At 39.8% G+C, this 20,295-nt stretch overlaps 1 protein-coding gene across 5 annotated transcripts in view; it reads left to right on the plus strand.

The window, feature by feature from the left end:
- cacna1bb (calcium channel, voltage-dependent, N type, alpha 1B subunit, b) overlaps positions 1-20,295 on the plus strand; it is a 189,270-nt gene that overhangs the window by 13,054 nt on the left and 155,921 nt on the right. For all 5 annotated transcript variants that reach the window (XM_075455633.1, XM_075455632.1, XM_075455635.1 and 2 more), the window contains exon 5: positions 586-725. In XM_075455633.1, the coding sequence (XP_075311748.1) occupies positions 586-725 (140 nt within the window). The remainder of the gene's footprint in view (positions 1-585; positions 726-20,295) is intronic.

Here is a 20,295-nt window from a genome sequence, read left to right on the forward strand (position 1 = left end):
ACACAAAACCTAGATCAACAAAACAAAAAAACAAAAACACAACACTCTAGGAAGTCTACATAGCATACATATCCTGTACCTGAAAAATATAAAAAAAAAAATAATAATATATATATATATATATATATATATATATATATATATATATATATATATATATATGCAGAGGTAGGTAGTGCCATCCTTACATATCCAGCAGTTGGGCTATAGGAATGGGTCCCATACTTCATTAAATAGATCTTCCCTCCCAGCCACTCTATAGGTGACACGCTCATAGCTTGCCATTGAGCTTAGAACCTCTATCCACTCCTTAAAAGTAGACAAGATGGGAGATTTCCAGTGGCGTAAAGTTATCCTGCACCCTGTTGTCATAGCTAAACGACACCATGATTTTCGACGTTTTGACATTTGAATATTATTTGGAAGCAGTCACAATGAAGGGTTTTTGGTCAAATGCGTACCAAACATAGAAGGCATTTTTATCCCATCTCTCATCTCTTTCACCCCTAATGCTCCATTAAACACTCTCTTACATCTTCCCCTGTCAATCTCATGCCCTCTCTGATTCTTTCTGTCTTTCTGTAGGACGACACAGAGCCCTACTTTATTGGAATATTCTGTTTCGAGGCCGCCATTAAGATCATTGCCCTGGGCTTTGCGTTTCACAAAGGCTCCTACCTCCGCAACGGCTGGAATGTAATGGACTTCGTGGTCGTCCTCACTGGGTGAGTCCCTCCCCCACTGGGTGCCAGCTCCAGATGGAGGTCCTATGAGAAAGAGTGGTTGCTTTTGTGTGTGTCTGTGAGCACCCTGAGACAGAAGTGTAGCGTAATCACCTCTTATTATACAACATCTGCCTTCAAGCATTCAGAATATCCAAAAGGTAACCAAAGTTTGAGTCGGATGTAAAAAGGATTTGATAATTTCTTTAGTTTCTTTACCACACAATATTGGAAAGACACCCTGTTCAGGTACATTAGTGGCAACAGTTTGAGGGGAAGTGGTATTCCCAGAATGATATAGAGCAGTGATACTCACTATTTATTTCACAAGAGCCACATTAACAGAGTAAAATCAAGGGAAGAGCCACTTTTACGACAACATACTAAAGTCCCCTTTTGCAAATATGCATTTCTACATATAAAACATCCCACAAAAAAAGAAACAACACAGCCAATACATTTTCAGTTCAGACCATATTTACTTTAATACTGGGCTGAGCTGAAGCTGGCGTGCATGTCCTCGACTTTCTTCATGTTGTATTTGTAGTTTGTTGTTGTAATCATAGTGAGACATTCAGGATGAGCATGGTTTTTGACCTTTTTGAATTAAAAACCGATCCATTGTGCCTGCATCTCGCGCTGGCTAAAGGAGCTAGCGTGCACTGCGGTCAAGTGTGAGGTGGTTTAAGCGGGCTGCGTTGCCAGGTTTAACAGAGCCCCCTTTAGGAAACACCATTAAGCCTTAATTAATGCTTAATACAAATACTTAATACTGTGCAGTATTCGCTGTGTGTTATTTGAGAAAAAGTATTGTTATTGTTACCATATTGTTATAAGCTACTATGCGAGTGCGAGCCGCCAATTAGAGCTTGAGGAGCCGCACAATGACTTTCTCTGCTGTAGAGGATTCTTGACTTTCCAGTGTAGACCTGTGATGCATTGTGGGAATGTTGATGTGTCCACATGCTTTTGGCCACATAACCCACAGCATGGGGGTTGATGCCGATGTTGCTGTTACAGACTGTAACGACAGTCCCAGATTACCCAGTCCCACTCAGAATATGTTTCATATTAGTTATATTAATTGCAGAAATAAGCACATGTTAGTAGAGCTAAATTAAAGGACAAGACCGTTTTTTTGACATTGGGCCCTTGATTTCACATTATAACATGATGTTCTACTCACCCCTGCTTGTTGTTGGTAATTTGGAGCTGTTCCGAAGATATTCGAGAGGCGTCTGGCTGCTCTCTTGAGATATTCGGCCATGAAACGGTTTCCTATGGGCAACGTTATACAGGCACAAACTATGCTTTTTATAATTTATTAATTACTGTACACTAGCACTGATAACGTGGAGGTGCGTCGCTTACTTCAAAAAATCCGGGTTACTTTAATTTTAGCCGAATGAATAAATAGGCAGCAGGTCTGTGGGCTGTCTGTGGTAGTAGCACGACGATGACGTCAGTAACACCCACTTTACGACAAAAATTCAGTGGTCAGCTGGAATTTCAACCTCAGCAGCAAAGTGATCCCTGTCAGCATTTAACTTTGCTTTAATCTTTATTTTCTGACTTTCTGAACCAGAGAAATATTTTCAAGTGAAATGCACAGAATGGCACAAATTGTTTAGTCTGTTGGCGCCCTTTTATCAGAGTCTAAATGGAGCGTGTTTACATTTAATTAATCCAAAAGTGGATCATAGTAAAACTGGGTAATGAAAAAAATCTTAGCTTTTAAATTTTCCTACTAAAGGACAGCCCAAACTTTTCTGAGAACACTGCACCCGTAAGGAAAGGGGACCTTAGCAAATCCTACTGACCATAAAAGACTTTATTAAGAAAATGAATATTAGTTAAAGGAGCAGTACAATGTAAAATGAGTCAATAAGTCATCTTGTGAAATTGGGATTTTGGGAATTCCAAATGTGCTGATAAATGCCTGTTCTGCCGTGTTGAATGAGGGGAGACTTTGCACACTTTACTGTGTGATGACAGAGCCTCACTTTGGACTTGTGCTGTAATAATGTAATAACAGGCTTTTCAAAACATCAACAAACAAATGAATCAAGCTGAAAAGAGCTCAAATTACAGAGGCAGCCACCGTGAGGTTTTTTGTTGTGATTACACATTAAAAAAAAAAGATATGCGGAAAGAATACAAGAATCCTCCGTGGATAAATGTGAAATGTTACTTTTTACATATTGTATTGAATCTGCATTCTTTATCGCCCCCCCCCCATCACTGCCGTGGGTTCGATGGCATCAGTTGCAAAACAGCTGGGATGCTGAATGCTTTCCTTTGTGCTTTGGTGGCTTCAGAAGCTGGGATGACAAATCAGTATTGATGTTTTAAAAACCAATGACATGCGATTATCGGAGATAACGGGAGAAAAACTGTTATTTTTGTTTACAGTGAATCGGGGATCAGCTTTTTATGTTCGTATTTTTCCTCCCTCCAGAAACCAAAGCAGGAGGAATAGCTCTCCAGTTTTGGCTACCCATTGCTGACACAGCTGGATACAAATTAACCATTATGTTGTGTGTGTGTGTGAGTGTGTGTGTGTCTCCATTTGGTTGCTAGGCAACCACAGTAGATGATGTGCCTCAATGTAAGAAGTGTTTTTTTTGCGAGTGTGTGTCTTTTTTGTTGTAAATGTGTGCGACACAGCTTGCTCGACACACTCTTGCGGGATCAGGGTGGGCCCGGAGGTGTCTGGCACACTGGAAAAAATCTAAATCTTACCAAGTATGTTTGTCTCATTGAGTATCTCATTACACTTAATATGAGACACAACTGCCTAACAAGTACTATTTCAGCCAGATATAGGGACTTGTTTTAATACAATACATCTGGAATATCTTGTTAAGTGAAAAAGTCTTGAAAACAAATTGTTTTGAGTCATATTTCACATGAAACAAGCTTTTTTTTTTACATTTGAAGAGGTTTTTAAGCTAATTTCAAGATCACTTTTATCTCAAAAGTCCTAAATATCACATCTTATTTCAAGAAATCTTGACAAGCCGATTTTCACTAGTTCCATTGGCAAATTTTTTGCTTATTTCAAGCAAAAACGTCTTCTATTTGTTGTTTTTCTTACTTATTTTTGGAGGGGCATTTTTTCCAGTGCATGTGCCCACGTCGATCTGAAATCACTGAGATCACCTCCGGACATGGATCAGCTGGTCGTTAAGTCTGATCCAGGAAGGAACGGTGCCGATGACAAACGATAAAAGACTCGTCCTCAGATGTTCGGCCGCTCTTCGTGAATTTAAGAGGATTACGGGGATGTTTCTACACACCTGGGTGTTGGGAGGTGATTCGAGGTGCTGTCCAGAGAGATAATAAGCAGACTGCAGGCGAGACTTTGTGATCATAATTGCAGTTAAGAGCAGTACACAAGCTATAAGAGAGGTTAAAGAAATCAATAGGTAGTCCACAAGGTAAGGCATCTTTATTTATATAGCGCATTTCATACCACAGGCAACTAAATGTGTTTTACATAAAGACAAGGCATTTAAAAGAACATCATAAAGCAGCATAAAAACAAGCAATTTAAAGAGAATAAAAAAAATAGAATAAAAATTAAAACACACAGTTAAAAGCAATCAAAGAAGAGGGAAAAATATATATATATATAAAACAATTAAGAGGATTGAAAGTCCTACAAATCTGGTTGTAAATCATTACTTTAATGATTGATTAAAAATATCTGAAAAAGAAATGCTCAGCGATCAATCAAAAGTTGCGGTCAGAGTTTTTTATCGATCTCACTGGTCGGAAATCTAATTTAGCATACGGTACGGGATGATGTAATCACGGCTCTGCCACAAGAGAAGAGAAACAAATAATTGCTTGCTGTAACATTCTCTTATGCTCTATTAATCATCTTATAATGCATAAATCAATAACGCAACACTTAGTGCTTCATCTTTGCACAGATTCGGTGTTGGTTCTCCACCAGTCGTGCAATTCCAGTGCTCCATCTCTGGGCTAATTATGTTGGTACAGCCATCCAATCCTAATGAAAGGGTCTAAATGATAGTGTAGCCGGAGGCAGAGGCAGACCTTTAATCTGCACTGATCAGGCATTAGGAGCCTCTAATAAGAGAATAAATCTGCCTGGGTTTCCAAAGGCGTAATCAATAGAACGCTGAGCTTTCTACCTTAGAAATACTAAGCAGTGATGGGCAGCCAGACACAGCCTGTCACACTCTCAGCACGATATGAGCAGAAAAGGTGAGAAGACGTACTCAGCATCTGTAAGTGGAAGTTATCAAAGCCTAAATCAAGGAATAAAAAATCTAATCGAGAAGTAATGGAACTGATTGCAGGTTTTCCTTATTTTCAAGAGGATACACAGAGAAACAGTTTAGGGAGCATTTTAGGCATAGAAAGTGGATAAAAAGGTTTTTTTTTCTGCCATTTGTTCAACAACACAGCCATTATTTTGAAAGCCAAGAAAGATGACATTTCAACCAAAATTTTTAGAGTGCTCCATCCTGCAGGCTGCTGCAGCCTGTGTGGTATTTTCAGATGAGCTACAGCAGATGTACACCACTTACCTTCTCACATATTCTCATAAGCCAGAGTTTTTATTTTTAAAATAAGTTTTCAAATTGTGGTAACAGCTCGACCGGCAGCTGTTTGGAGCTTAAACATAAGGTAGTAACCTGAAAGTGCTCGTACTAACTATAATGGATATATTGTTAAGTTAGCAGAATACTTTTAATTGGGGGTGCACCGATTTCCTTCATTTTGGGTGATCTGCCGATACTTGCATGTAAAACCGATCTTATCGACCTCCACAATGGTCTGAAAACCACCCTAAGCTGGCAGAACACATGTCCTATAAACCTCTATCAAATAATACTTTACAAAAAAAAAAAAGCATTCAATAATTGTACATGGTTACTTACAGATGAATATTTTCCAAGGCAAAAGCGTAGGAATCCCTTCAGAGATAAATGAGAGAACCGTTTGCTTCATCTGTCTGAGTTAGCGATGGAAAAAACAACACAGCTGAAAATAAAGCTACAGAGCGCCCACTCTGACACTGCTTTTAAATCTAAGAAACACAAACCTTTATACCTTTTTATCTTAACTTCTAATCTTTTATCTTAACTTCTAATGTTAAAGGGATAGTTCGCCTCTTTTGACATGAAGCTGTATGACATCCCATATCAGCAACATCATTTATGAACATTTTCTTACCCCCTGCTGCGTCCTGTGAGCAGAGTTCCAGCCTCGTTTTGGCGTTGATGAAGGTAGTCCGGCTAGTTGGCTGGGGTTTAAAAAATAAAGCTAATAATAAATAATGCGGCTGGTAGAAGGTGCGGCTGTCGGCAGGCGGCAGCAGGCAGTGATACGAAGGGAGAGAAAATAGGGCCAAGAGATTGTGAGGTCTGACTTTTTCCTGGAGAACCATTTTGTGACGCAAATGTATTACTCTTTTGAGCACATATTGTTTTGAAAAGCAAAACGCTTTATTTTTTAAACCCCAGCCAACTAGCCGGAACTACTTTCATCAACGCCAAAACGAGGCTGGAACTCTGCTCACAGGACGCAGCAGGGGGTAAGAAAATTTAATAAATGATGTTGCTAGTATGGGATGTCATACAGCTTCATGTCAAAAGAGGCGAACTATCCCTTTAATGTTTAAAGACAACCCAGGTATTGTTCGGTGTTTTTCAATAAATTAAGATTGGGACATAGAAGGTGTGTGCTGTCAGACTGACCTTATGACACCTGACACTGTCAGTTATAAATAAAAATAAAAAATCGGCTAAAATCGGAATCAGCAGGTTGGGCTTTTTAAAGATCGGCCAGAAAACTGCAGTCGGTGCACGCCTACTCTTAATGCTTGCACAAACAAATGAAAATCCTCGCTGTCCCTGCCATCCACATGTGACTGAAACACAGTGAAAGACACTCATGTTGCATTAAGAGTTAATGTTACATAATGTAGTACTCCATGCCCAAAAAAGGCTCTTTTTACTCTCATTACAGACATAAATAAAACAGGAAATGTGCAGAAAACACTGATAGATGAGAAAAAGCTCCATCAGGTTTGATAATTTATTTAGCAAGGTTTTGAATTTATAGTCAAACAATTCAATAAACAAATGGATGAAAAATAAATTCAGCATTAATGCATCTGTGGCAAATGTGCATGTTTTCCATGCGTATATTTATTCTTTATGTATTTCAGTAACATCTGAATGCTCACGGCTGGTCCTCCCATTAACCCCCTTTAACCTTTAACCTTTTGGCTTTTGATATCCAGTTATAACCAAACCTCTCGTAATATTTTACTACTCGTGCAAATACAATGAAAACCCAAATCTTAGGCTCCAGAGAACAATAATCCCTCTGTCATCTCCAGGGAAACAAAGACAGCCCAGTTGTTATTTATTAATCTGTACTTTTTTTTGATTTGTAAGTCCTGGATATAAGTGGTCAGGGCGAGAGTCGGTGCTTGTGGCAACTTCAAAGTTGTCATACCCTTTCATGTGTCTCTCAGGCGATGGGTTAATACAATAGGAGGCTTCAAAGTACAGTTGCAAAGACTACAGAGTGGGTCATTTTAGCTCGTGCCCTGCGACATGAATAAATGTTGCCTTTGAACATTTGCCAGAATGCTGCTGTCTGATCATGACGGCCTGCTGAAGTTTCTTGCGTGTTTCCTGTGGTCTTTTGTTTACACATCTGTGGGCTGAGGTCGAGCTCGGGGTTAAAAGCTATTTTATCAGACTTGACTTTAGTTTTTGCTCCAAACATTTTTTTAAATCTCTTCATCAGATGTGTTTCTGAATGTTTAGGGTTAGCATGGAAGGCTGTAGGCAGGTACATTTTTCAGGCGGTCCAAAACATCCGAACATCTGCTGGATATATTGGCATCAAATTTCAGATAAATATTGATTAGAATGACTGACGGAGTTGGATTATTATTATTATTTATAAATAAATTAATATTTATTTAATTATTCATTGACAGCATCGATGAGCCGCATATCTTTGCATAGTTGTCTTGTTTGGAAACAAAGACATTTTTTCTCCTTTTTTTTTGTTGATAACCCTGCTGTGGCTGACTGTTACCATGGAGACGTACCTGTGTGTGTGTTGGCTCCGCCTCCCCATTTTGGAAACCAGCCTGCAGATGACTCCACACATTTGTTGTCATCGTAGAGTAAGAAAATTGCTTTTTACAAAGTCAACAAATTGCTTTTGTTCGTCACTATGACGACCATGATATCTGGTGTCATGATTATCCTTTTGTGCTTTATATTTTACGAGGTAATTTTCCATTTTTTTGCCCCTCGGCTGCATTGATGAGCACAACACAGCAATGTCAACAGTTCTGACTCTTCACAAAGACGATAAAAGGGTAGATGTGAGGAGTCTACACATGCTGTTCCACAGTTCCTTATACAAATATACATATATGTACAGTTTGGAAATGGTTATGCATCCAATCCAATCCAATCCAATTTTATTTATAAAGCACTTTACAACAACCTCAGTTGACCAAAGTGCTGTACAGAACAATAAAAACAAAAAATAAAAAGAATAAAATACAACAATAAATTAAAAGACATACAACAGCTATATAATTTAAAACAATAATAATACTAAAATAAAAAAATAAATAAAAAATAGGAGTTAAACGTACATTGTTAGGGTTAGAAACCATGAACACAGTTTAATACTCATTAGTTGTTGTTCCTGTCATGTGAGCTGATGCTGGCTTAGACGAAATAAACCAAAGCGTCCTCTCACAGTTTTTAAGACTGGTTTGGGAAATTACGTGTTTTACAATGTCTGGAGAGCCTGTTTTGCAGTTTTGATAAAAGTTTCAGACTCTTGGAAGAAGCAAAGAAGAAATTCAGGATATTTAAGTGGAGGGTGTGGCCTGTGTGAGCCTTTTGAAACCAGGCGGCCATTTTAGGTGAGTTGGCCTGCATGGCTTTGTTTTTGCTGGCATTTTTAGTGATTATAGGACTGTTTAGGTGAGTTTGTCTGCTGAATCTGCTCATGTGTCTTGTCCTGCCTCCACCTCTGGCACCCTCTACACTTTCATTACCCCCTACCTGAACCAGGGTTTGAATCCCCACCCCGCTGTGACTGGTAGGCAGTTGGTGAGAGGCTGGGGTAGCTTCTGGTTGTGGAAAAAACACTGATGAAAGGAGGTTCCCACCTGATGACCCCAATGACATGTTGATTAGCACTGCTCACTGATCTATATTATAGGGAATTATTCTCTGAGTCTGGTCCATAGTTTCTTGTGTTTACCATAAATTCTCTTGGTAACATTTGCTGCTTTACAGTCTGAAGACAGTTGCTAAGACTAGAGCACGGCTTTCTGTTCTTAGCACTATTTCTTGCGGGCGTTCTGACCAGCTGAGGAAGAACCAAGTAAATGAGGAGAAAAGTCTGTGTTCTCTCAGCTGCTGAGAGTCTGTGTGTGTGGAAGCAGCAAAGGATCGACAAATTCACTTTCTATATGTCCATCTTTACCTTGTGAAGATTAGGTACTGCTTTCACTCACATTAAAGGGATAGTTCGCCTCTTTTGACATGAAGCTGTATGACATCCCATACTAGCAATATCATTTATGAACATCTTCTTACCCCCTGCTGCATCCTGTGAGCCGAGTTCCAGCGTTTTGCTTCTCAGAACAATATGCGTTCAAAAGAGTAATACATTTGCATCACAAAATGGTTCTCCAGGAAAAAGTCAGACCTCACAATCTCTTGGCCCTATTTTCTCTCCCTTCGTATCACTGCCTGCTGCCGCCTGCCGACAGCCGCGCCTGTTACAGTGTTTGCTGCTCGGTCTGCACAGCAGGCAGTGATACGAAGGGAGAGAAAATAGGGCCAAGCGATTGTGAGGTCTGACTTTTTGCTGGAGAACAATTTTGTGATGCAAATGTATTACTCTTTTGAACGCATATTGTTTTGAGAAGCAAAAAGCTTTATTTTTTAAACCCCAGCCAACTAGCCGGACTACCTTCATCAACGCCAAAACGAGGCTGGAACTCGGCTCACAGGACGCAGCAGGGGGTAAGAAAATGTTCATAAATGATGTTGCTGATATGGGACATCATACAACTTCATGTCAAAAGAGGCGAACTATCCCTTTAACCACACGTTAACTGACACCCAACGTTGAATTATTCTCGAGTCCCTTTTCTAATCCAGGTGTGGTTGTTTTCTCAGAAGTGTTTGAGTGTGATCCCTGAGCTGCAGTTACTGATTCTGTTCTCAGTTTCTGCGAACACCGACAGACGTGGTCGCTGACCCGGCAGCTCCGGCTCTGTGCTGGTTTGTGTTTGCTCGCTGCTGTCAGCTCTTCTCAGTGCCTTCCAGCCAGTTGGTGGTCTCCTCAGTGAGCGCGCTGCTGGACACGGTGGGCTGTCAAAGCCAGCCAAGTTCTGCTGATATCGTGCTGTGGCAGTTTGCTTCCACTTCTGCAGTCCTTCAGTGGCCACAGCAGAGCTCAGAGCAGCAGCTGGGAACCGAGCGCTCACACCTACCCGGCCGGGAATACAAAGGGAAGAACCGTTACAACTTGACTCTGTTCGCAGTGAACATACCTGCTATTTCACATTCAGCTGAACATTTTTGTTTATAATCATGCTGTTGTTTTCTCAGACTGGAATATTTTACCCTCATCAGTCAGTATGGAGTGATATATTTGTCGAATCGACATGATTTCCAGTCTGCACAGAAACTGTAGAATAGAATAGAAAAATACTTTATTCATCCCCCAATGGGAGAAATTGAAATTAGTCAAGTACCTCAAAAAATGATTATTTACAATGATTTTATTTCAACAACAACAATAATAATACAAATTCTAATAAAATACTACTACTAAATAACAACAACAACAACAACAACAACAACAACAATAATAATAATAATAATAATAATAATAATAAATGACTAAATAAATAAAAAAAAATTTAAAGTTCATGTGGATCCAATATAAACATCCGTTTAAGAGTTGTTAGCTTGATAAGTTGATGACAAACGACTCGTGTTGTTGCCCCCACCTCTTTCAGTCCTCCTCGGTGTTTTGTGAGCTGCCACTTTTGAGCGCTTTATGAAAAGGTCTGTCTTAATTGCTCCTGACAAGCTCTGATTAGCTTGGTTGTAGCTTCAGAGAGAGAGAAAGCTGTTGATGACCAAAACATTGTCCAGATTAAATAGTGTACACGTGGCTCATGCTCCACTCATGCTCAACAAAAAATATCATATTGTGTTTGTCTTAAGTCGGATCATTTGTCTGCTGGTGACAGGGCTGGTGGTTTGATCCCCACCTCTTCGTCTCCAAAGGTTTAAATGTCTCTGCTCTAAGTTGCTCTTCAGCCTCTTGGTTGAATGTAGTTTAGTTGGTAGAGCGGGTTGTAATTAATTACAGGCTTGGCAGCTTTATTCCCTTTTCATGATGCTAAACTAGGGGTGTGTATCTCTCCTTCATAAGACTATTTAATATGCATCTGAATACTTAATGGTGAAAGTTGTACAGTGGTGTGGTGGTGGGCACCGTCGCCTAACAGCAGGAGGGTTCCAGGTTCGATTCCCAGCTGGTTCTTTCTGTGTGGAGTTTGCATGTTTTCCCCGTGTATGAGTGGGTTCTCTGGCTTCTTCCTACCATCCAAAAACATGCATGTTAGGTTTATTGGTGACTCTAAATTGTCCCAAGGAGTGAGTGTGAGCGGGTTGTCTGTCTAGGGCTGAGCAGTTTTATCGACACTGCGATATATATCGATATTTCGTTTCCAGATAAAGTATCGATTTTTCAGCCGCGAGTATCGATTAAGTTTTTTTTTTAAATTTTTTTTTTAAATTTTTTTTTTAAATTTAAATTTTTTAAAGCAAACTTTATTGAAAAGTCAGACATTACAATTAGTGAAAACACAGAACATTAGGGTAATACAATACAATGCCAGGCGGTCACATTGTACAAAACAGTGATAAATTAGTTCATATAAATGTTGTATAAAGTGCACAGCTCTCACGTTTGTGACGTGTTCGTTTGTTTCTGTTTGTCTGGCGGTGTTGTCCTTCCGGTTCAAAGGTCGGAGCACCAGTCCAATCAGCGACAACTCATGTCAAATCACACTGTCCATTTTTTTTTCCCCCAAAAAACGATGTAAGTGTATTGAATCGTATCGAATCGTATCGTATCGAATCGTATTGAATCGTATTGTATCGAATCGAATCGTATCGTATCGTATTGAATCGTATCGTATCATATCGAATCGTATCGAATCGTATCGTATCGTGAGATTAGTGTTTTGCTACAGCTCTGTCTGTCTGTCTTGGCCTCTGTGATGGACTGGACTGACTCGCCCAGTCTGGATAGACTCCAGCACCCCCGCAACCCTAAATTGGGTCAAGCGGGTACAGAAAGTGGACGGATGGATGATTCAGTTTGATTCTACACAGTCTGAGTTTGAGTTGACATTTAACATAGATGTTTATTTTTCACATCAGAAAACAAGCCATTCTTACAAATGTGGTGTTGGTTATCTAGCTTTCAGTAATTATACATACAAAAGACCAGGTGGCGAGTATTTTTGTCACTTCATGGAATAAAAACTGGTGCCATGTGCTGATGGAATTGACTTCAGTTTTAGGCTCTGACTTGTATCGATTGATCTTTACGCCCAAAGAATACAGCAGAGCTCACTGCATTGCAGCTCTGCCACTATGTGAGTAAGAGATGAGAGACACTCAAACACACTGAGTGGTACTGTGTTGAAAAGGTAGAAAGTGCTATTCAAGTGTACATTATTCACCATTTACAAACCTGTGTGATAGTTTGCTGTGAATAGATGAATATAAGGCATGTGTATATACAGCTTGACAAATGATCTTAGGGCAACATTTTTTGATTTATTATAAAAAATTTTTAAAAAACGATGACAGTGAGGTCTCAGACGAACATGTGGAGTATTAAGCAACAAAATGGGAAGTTGTGGACAATCTCAGGCTATACTTTCATGTGAGTAACACTTGCTGCTTTGGAAATCACAGCTGAGTAAGCTCAGACGAGCCCCACCTCATTAATATTCATGAGAACAGGGATATATTAAGCTCAAGGTGACTCAGAATAACTGTTTTGGTCTTTCTCTTTGTCATCATTCCTATTTGTGACTGATTAAAATGGCTTTACATGCAGTCATATGTTATCACGATGACATATCTGGCAGGTTCTTGGCCAGACGTTCACTTTCTGCAGCATCTGTGCATCATACAGATGGTTTTGAAGGAAAAACGTGACTTTTTTTTTGATTAGTAAGAAGTTGCCAAGCATTAAAACACACATTAATCACAGATTTGTTGTCCACAACACGTGCACTGGAAAAAAAATCAAAGTCTTACCAAGTATATTTGTCTCATTTCTAGTCAAAATATCTCATTACACTTAATATAAGACACAACTGCCTAACAAGTACTATTTCAGCCAGATATAGGGACTTGTTTTAAGACAATACATCTTGAATATCTTGTTAAATGGAAAAAGTCTTGAAAACAAATTGTTTTGAGTCACATATCATATGAAACAAGCTTTTTTTTTTACATTTGAAGAGGTTTTTAAGCTAATTTCAAGATCACTTTTATCTCAAAAGTCTCAAATATCACATCTTATTTCAAGAAATCTTGACAAGCCGATTTTCACTAGTTCCATTGGCAGATTTTTTTGCTTATTTCAAGCAAAAACGTCTCGTATTTGTTGTTTTTTTTAACTTATTTTTGACTAATTTTTTCCAGTGTGTAAGTCAAGACACACGGAAGCTCGCATAAATAACCACGAGTAGCTTCTCTCTTGCTTTCTTATACACACACATATAAGAAAACTTTGTGTCTCTGTTGGCCTCACAGCCACTGTTCCAGTCGAGCGAAGCTGAAAGTGATGCGTGTCATTTCCTGTGGGCAGAGGAAGTGCACTACACCACAGCTGATGCGGCAGACTGGCAGGTTTCCCTCTTCACACATGACTCAATCCACAGCTAATTACAAACAAAGTGTTGTCTGGCGTCAGTGACTGCACAGGTTCCCCAGCTGATTTTGTGAGGAGAAAAGAGAGCAGCCATGTGTGTTCTAAATGCATGTGGGTGTTTTCTTCTACAGCAGTGTGCCAGATACATTTACTCAGGACCCAGAAGCTAAGATCACTGAATTCGACACGATCCAAAATAAAGAGAGGGAGAAAAATGAGATGCACACTGAAAAAAACAACTCATAACATTTACTTAAAAAACCCTTTGTAAGTATTTGCACTCAAATGATTTAAGTTATGTTTAATGCTGCAATATCAAATAACACTCACTTGCCAGTATCGAGTGAAAAAATCTGGCAATGGAACTAGTGAAATTCGTCTTGTCAAGATTTCTTGAAATAAGATGTGATATTTAGGACTTTTCAGATAAAAGTGATCTTGAAATTAGCTTAAAAACCTCTTCAAATGTTAAAAAAAAAGCTTGTTTCATATGATATGTGACTCAAAACAATTTGTTTTCAATACTTTTTCATTTAACAAGATATTCCAGATGTATTGTCTTCAAACAAGTCCCTATATCTGGCTGAAATGGTACTTGTTAGGCAGTTGTGTCTTATATTAAGTGTAATGAGATATTTTGACTAGAAATGAGACAAATATACTTGGTAAGACTTTGATTTTTTTTCCAGTGTAATAGAGTTTACTTCACCAAAAAGTCACTTTTTTCAGTGCACAAACTGCCACACGTGCTGATTCTGATGTTGACGGTTTGTGGCCTTCGACCTGAGCCCAGGTTTAGCGAGGCTGGCACAGCTCGCAGTAAATAGCCAGCTTTGGATGTTCCAGGCTGTAGTCAGCAGCACTAAAGAGGATGTCCGCTTTCATCACGTCGACGAGTGTTGGCATGAACGACTCGTCGCTCTGAAGGATGTTAACGTTCTGTCACCCCTGGCACAAGCCTGCACGCAACTTGGTTTACTATCTTGAATATTCCTTCATGTGCAGTATCACTCACTGGAGATAATTTTGCATCCACTGAACGCCGTCTCACAGGTTCAGGAAGATTAAACTTAGTGTGGAGAAAAGTGTGGAGAGTTCTGCTTTAAAACGTGAGACAAATATCAACCGCATCCATCCTGACTCTGCTTGGCCTGCTCTGTTGCCCTTTCTTTACCCCCCCGTCTTCGAAAATGCAAACATTCTTAAACTGATTACAGTGATTGTGTTGCCATTAAAGGGATAGTTCGCCTCTTTTGACATGAAGCTGTATGACATCCCATATTAGCAATATCATTTATGAACATTTTCTTACCCCCTGCTGCGTCCTGTGAGCCGAGTTCCAGCCTCGTTTTGGTGTTGACGAAGGTAGTCCGGCTAGTGTCTCAAGTCCGGTCAAGTGCCGAGTCGAGTCTCAAGTCTTTTATTTTTTGTCAAGTCAAGTCACAAGTCATCAAAACAGCAACTCGAGTCGACTCGAGTCCAAGTCACAGTGACTCGAGTCCCCATCTCTGGAGTTCAACAGTCGCCAACCTGGATGGGTTAAATTCGGAGGAGTAATTTCGTGTATTTCCTGTATCTGCATGACAATAAATCCGATCTTAATCTTGTTATATTTATTATAGAATGGTGAAAAATGTTAAAAGCAGTTTTTAGTCTGACAATATCTGGTCAATATTTTTCTAATAGGATGATCTTTATGTATGCACAACAAGACACACACTAAAATTTCACGAATTAAAGATATGTTAATGTCTGCAGAAGCACCTGCTTTCAAAACAGATAATAGATGCTAAAAGTGCAAATATTTTAAGCTGTATGAAGATTACAATCAGGGTTCACGGAGCAGATTGTTTATAGGATCTGATGTTGCACCATAAACACACAAAACATCCAAGTTTACTGTTATCGTGCAACGGTGTCCTCCAGTTTTCTGTTCTGCCGCTTCATTTCCTCCATTTCCTCTGATCAGGAATTTGACTCTTGGCGTTTGTCCCACACATAAAAAAATACTTTACTGTCATATATTCCTGATGAATATTTATTTGAAGGACAAAATCAAACTCTTCCCACAGATTATATGCAGGCACTGCAGAGCTGCAAATGAGCATGACGTTTAGAGATAATTAGCTGTGTAAAGAGGTAATTACAATTTCTTTATACATTATAATAGAGTTATTGTGTACACTATTATAGTAGCAATGAAAACTTGATTACTTTATGAGGGGGAAGTCTTTTAATTGATCACATGTCTCAGTGAACTTGGATTACTGCAACGTGAAAATGATGATAATATTCAGTCACTTGAGGACATAAACTTAGAATTTACGAGGTCTCATTAAGAGAAAATACTTTGTAACCGATTAAACTTTAGAAATACAACATAAAATCAAACGATTACTAAACTGTCACATCGACTCCAATTATAATCAACACCGTATAGATAATATCAACTTGAGGAGACTTTTCCCATCCTCTGGGCTGAGGTGGTTCTCAACTGAAAATGGCATGGTTCTGCTTTGGTTCTGCCTTGGTTCTACCTTGGTTCTGCCTTGGTTCTACCTTGGTTCTGCCATGTTTCTGCCTTGGTTCTGCCATGTTTCTGCCTTGGTTCTACCTTGGTTCTGCCTTGGTTCTTCCTTGGTTCTGCCTTGTTTCTGCCTTGGTTCTTCCTTGGTTCTGCCTTGGTTCTGCCTTGGTTCTGCCTTGGTTCTGCCTTGGTTCTTCCTTGGTTCTGCCTTGGTTCTTCCTTGGTTCTGCCTTGTTTCTGCCTTGGTTCTGCCTTGTTTCTGCCTTGTTTCTGCCTTGGTTCTGCCTTGGTTCTTCCTTGGTTCTGCCTTGGTTCTTCCTTGTTTCTGCCTTGGTTCTTCCTTGGTTCTGCCTTTGTTCTACCTTGTTTCTGCCTTGGTTCTGCCTTGGTTCTGCCCGGTCCATATCTGCAGAACACACCTCTCTCTTGCAGGATGAGATAAGCTTTTCAGCTATTTCTCTCAGATCTGGTGTTGTGATGAATCTGAGACGCTGATTCCCTTCGGGTATATTCTACAACTTTGGACGTAAGCCAAACAACGTAAAACTGAATTAAACTCTGTGGTGAGCACTCGACTTAAGCTAAGACCAAAGGATACGATCGATGCAGCATCTAACCCAACTATAGAGGTCTTAATAATACCTGTAGAGGCAAATTAAATACCAACTTCTGGGAGTGAGCCGTGCCGAGATCTAATTTACGATGTCAGGGAAAATCTGCATTCCTTTATAGAGTCGCACCTCCCCAATAACTTCAAGTCCAAATGTAAAGTAAAGCAACCTTCATATTGAAGGCAAGGCAAGTTTATCTGTACAGCACAATTCAACTACAAGGCGATTCAAAGTGCTTTACAGATACATTAAAACAGTAGAAATAAAAAACATGATTTAAATTTTAAACAAAAAAGAAAGAAATAAGAACAATAGATAGAATCAGAAGTTAAAATGTGATTAAGTTTCGAAACTGAAGCTTCAGATTTGGAGCTTTATTCAAACGCAGCTGAAAATAGGTGTGAAGTATCCAACACCGTCCCCAGCATCCCTCTCTTCCAGGCTCACCTGCGAGCGAAGCGGCTACCCACAGAATGGTCATACCACCAGTGTAATGGATGAATTGGCTCACCTTGTTTTTATTTTTTCCCGAGCTGTATTGCCAGCTACTAAAAGGGCTGTGAAGTGGCTTTTTTGCGGCGTCCTCTCTTGTTCTCGAACATCTGCGTAATGGAGTGATTAGTGGCGCACACAGTGTCTGGTTCCCGGCCTCCTGCCTCCAGCTGTGGGCCCAGCAGAGGCCACGCAGAGTTTTGTTTGTGCCGCATGGAGAAAAACAACATTCCTCCTCCAGTTTTCTTCCCTTCTGTCTCATTAGATATACCAGGAGCATGCTGCCACTGCTGAAATGCTCGCCGCTGCCTCCTCCTCCTTTCCACCTCGTCGTTTCTCTGTCTCGCCTCAGTGGAGAGGTGCTCTATTTGTTCAGCCTTCCCGGCCCCCGTGTAAGCTCTCTCACTGTGGAATAACTGAAGGAGTCACACACAGAGACGTGTAGGGCACAACGGAGAGGAGGGAAAATGAGCGAGATAAGTGCTGAAGGATTAGCTATAACAATCAACAGAAAACATAACCTGGTGTACTTCGATCTTTGCTGAATTTATTACGTGTTGGTGTGCATTTCACATTTGAATCTTGCAGTATAATCTCGCTACAGTCTAACTTGTAGCCTGTGTGACTAGTCTACTGTCTATTTTGCTGTATTGTAGCAAGGGCTGGGCAACGATTAAAATGTTTAATCTTATTAATCACATGATTTCCCTGATTAATCGTGATTAATCGCATTTTTACGCAAAATCCAAAAATGAATACAAAAGTAGTGTATAGCTTTTAGCATTTAGCTTTATTTTAAATGTGCTGCCATATGAATGAAAGTGCCATAACATTTGTTGTGCAAACACACTTTTAACATCAGCATCTTTCTGTAGTTTTTATGTAGAAGCCTCGCTCCACTGTCTGTTTCCTTGAATGACTTGCTGCTATCAGTTGTGTGTTTTGCCTTTAAGTGATATTTTAGACTGGAACTACTACGCTGAGAAGACAATTCAACTTGGCAGTGTTTACAGATGACTTTGGTTCTGTCGACTCCGCCGTCTGGAAGAACTTTAAAATGAAAATGGCCGAGTAAAAGTTCCGTAGCCTTCTCCATGTTTGGTGGATCCGCCGATTACTTTCTTTTCCGGTTCCACAGCAGACAGCAACAGACTTTTACAAAATAAAAGCCTGTGAGCAACAGACTTTTACAACAATAAAATAAATAATAAAACGGGTGGTCCGTGGCGTAGTGGGTTGAGCGGGCGCCCCATGTACAAGAGGCTATAGTCCTCGCGGCAGCTGTTCGAGTCCCGCATCGGACGGCCCTGTGCTGCATGTCGTTCCCCCTCTCTCTGCCCCCTGCTTCCTGTCTCTCTGAACTTTCCTATCCATCAAAGGCACAAAAGCCCCAAAAAATTATATATAAAAAAAATAAAACCTGCGTTAATGCGCAATAAAATACTTATCCGTGTTAAATACCTGATGATTGTAGGACATCATTGGCTGCATGGACATCGATATTCCAACTACTTGCCTTATTTGAATAAGACATCTGATTGTTGTGTCTACATGAGCTGCACATAGAATATTCCATTCATACTCCTCTTCATATGTAACAAAGCTTAATCTGATTGATGACTCGCACACACAGAGCTTTTCTCTGGCTTCTTCCTCCCCCAAAAAGTTTTTTCCTCCGAGCCTTCCTGCTCCGCTTTGACTTTGCTGGAGATTAAGCTGCATTCAGTCTTAACTGGGAACTCAGAATTTCAGACAGATTAGAAAAAGAAAATGCCATCAGCAGTCAGATTTCCCAGTAAGTCTCATGGGAAAGGATTGTCAACCCTGGTTTCTGCTTTGCACATATGGAGCTTCAAATGTTTCTTTATTTTATAAAACATTGAGCAAAGTTCCATCTTTTCATACATCCCTTTTCTATGCTCCAATTCAGGGGTTTACCAACACATATCACATAAAATGTGATATTTAGGACTTTTGAGTTAAAAGTGATCTTGAAATTAGCTTAAAAACCTCTTCAAATAAAAAAAAAAAAGCTTGTTTCATGTGAAACAAGATGTTTTCAAGACTTTTTCACTTAGCAAGATATTCAAGGTGTATTGTATTAAAACAAGTCCCTATATCTGGCTGAAATGGTACATGTTAGGCAGTTGTGTCTTATATTAAGTGTAATGAGATATTTTGACTAGAAATGAGACAAATATACTTGGTAAGACTTTGATTTTTTCCAGTGTAAACTCCTTTGGGCGCATCTATAAAGTTGGAGACTTCTTTCTTATTATGTTCTTAAATCAGCTGATTTGTCAGCTTGTGCTTCTTCTTTAGCATCCACTTGAACCGTGCTTTAATGGCGAGCTCTGAGGATGATCGGGCAACGTGAGCAACATTGGCATGTAAAGTAATGGAGAGGGATAGGAGATACATCAACTGCATGGCTGGTGACCGGAATTTTCAGCCTGACCGGCGAGCATCAGCAAGCATGCAAACATTTCTTTAGCGAGGAAGTTTTTTCAGTGTGAGTCATGAAAGCAAAGCTCACGGTTTGTCTGTCTCATCTGTAACAACAAACTTAATCCGACTCAGAAAACAGCAGCACCCCCTCCAGCCATGCCCAGTTTACAGAAGTGGGACAGACTTATTATCCAGTGTTTAAGTCATTTCCAGTTGTGTTTTAATGGCTCAAATAACCTGAATCTCTTTGGTTTTCGATTTCTTGTAACAGGTAAAATGCTTTTTAACCTATTTTTTTTAATATATTTTCTACTCTAGTATGAACACAGTTGGATTTTCGGCTGATTTATAGTAAATCTATACTGCTGGTGCTTGAGTAATATGCCAGCGGCGTGTCTCCTTCTTTTTATTGGTCCTTGTGATCATCCAGGCCCTCAGACAAAATGTCCACTCAGCACTTTGGACTACAGAACAAGCCTATTAA

Source organism: Odontesthes bonariensis, chromosome 22, assembly GCF_027942865.1.
Source record: "Odontesthes bonariensis isolate fOdoBon6 chromosome 22, fOdoBon6.hap1, whole genome shotgun sequence".
Lineage (NCBI taxonomy): Eukaryota > Metazoa > Chordata > Actinopteri > Atheriniformes > Atherinopsidae > Odontesthes > Odontesthes bonariensis.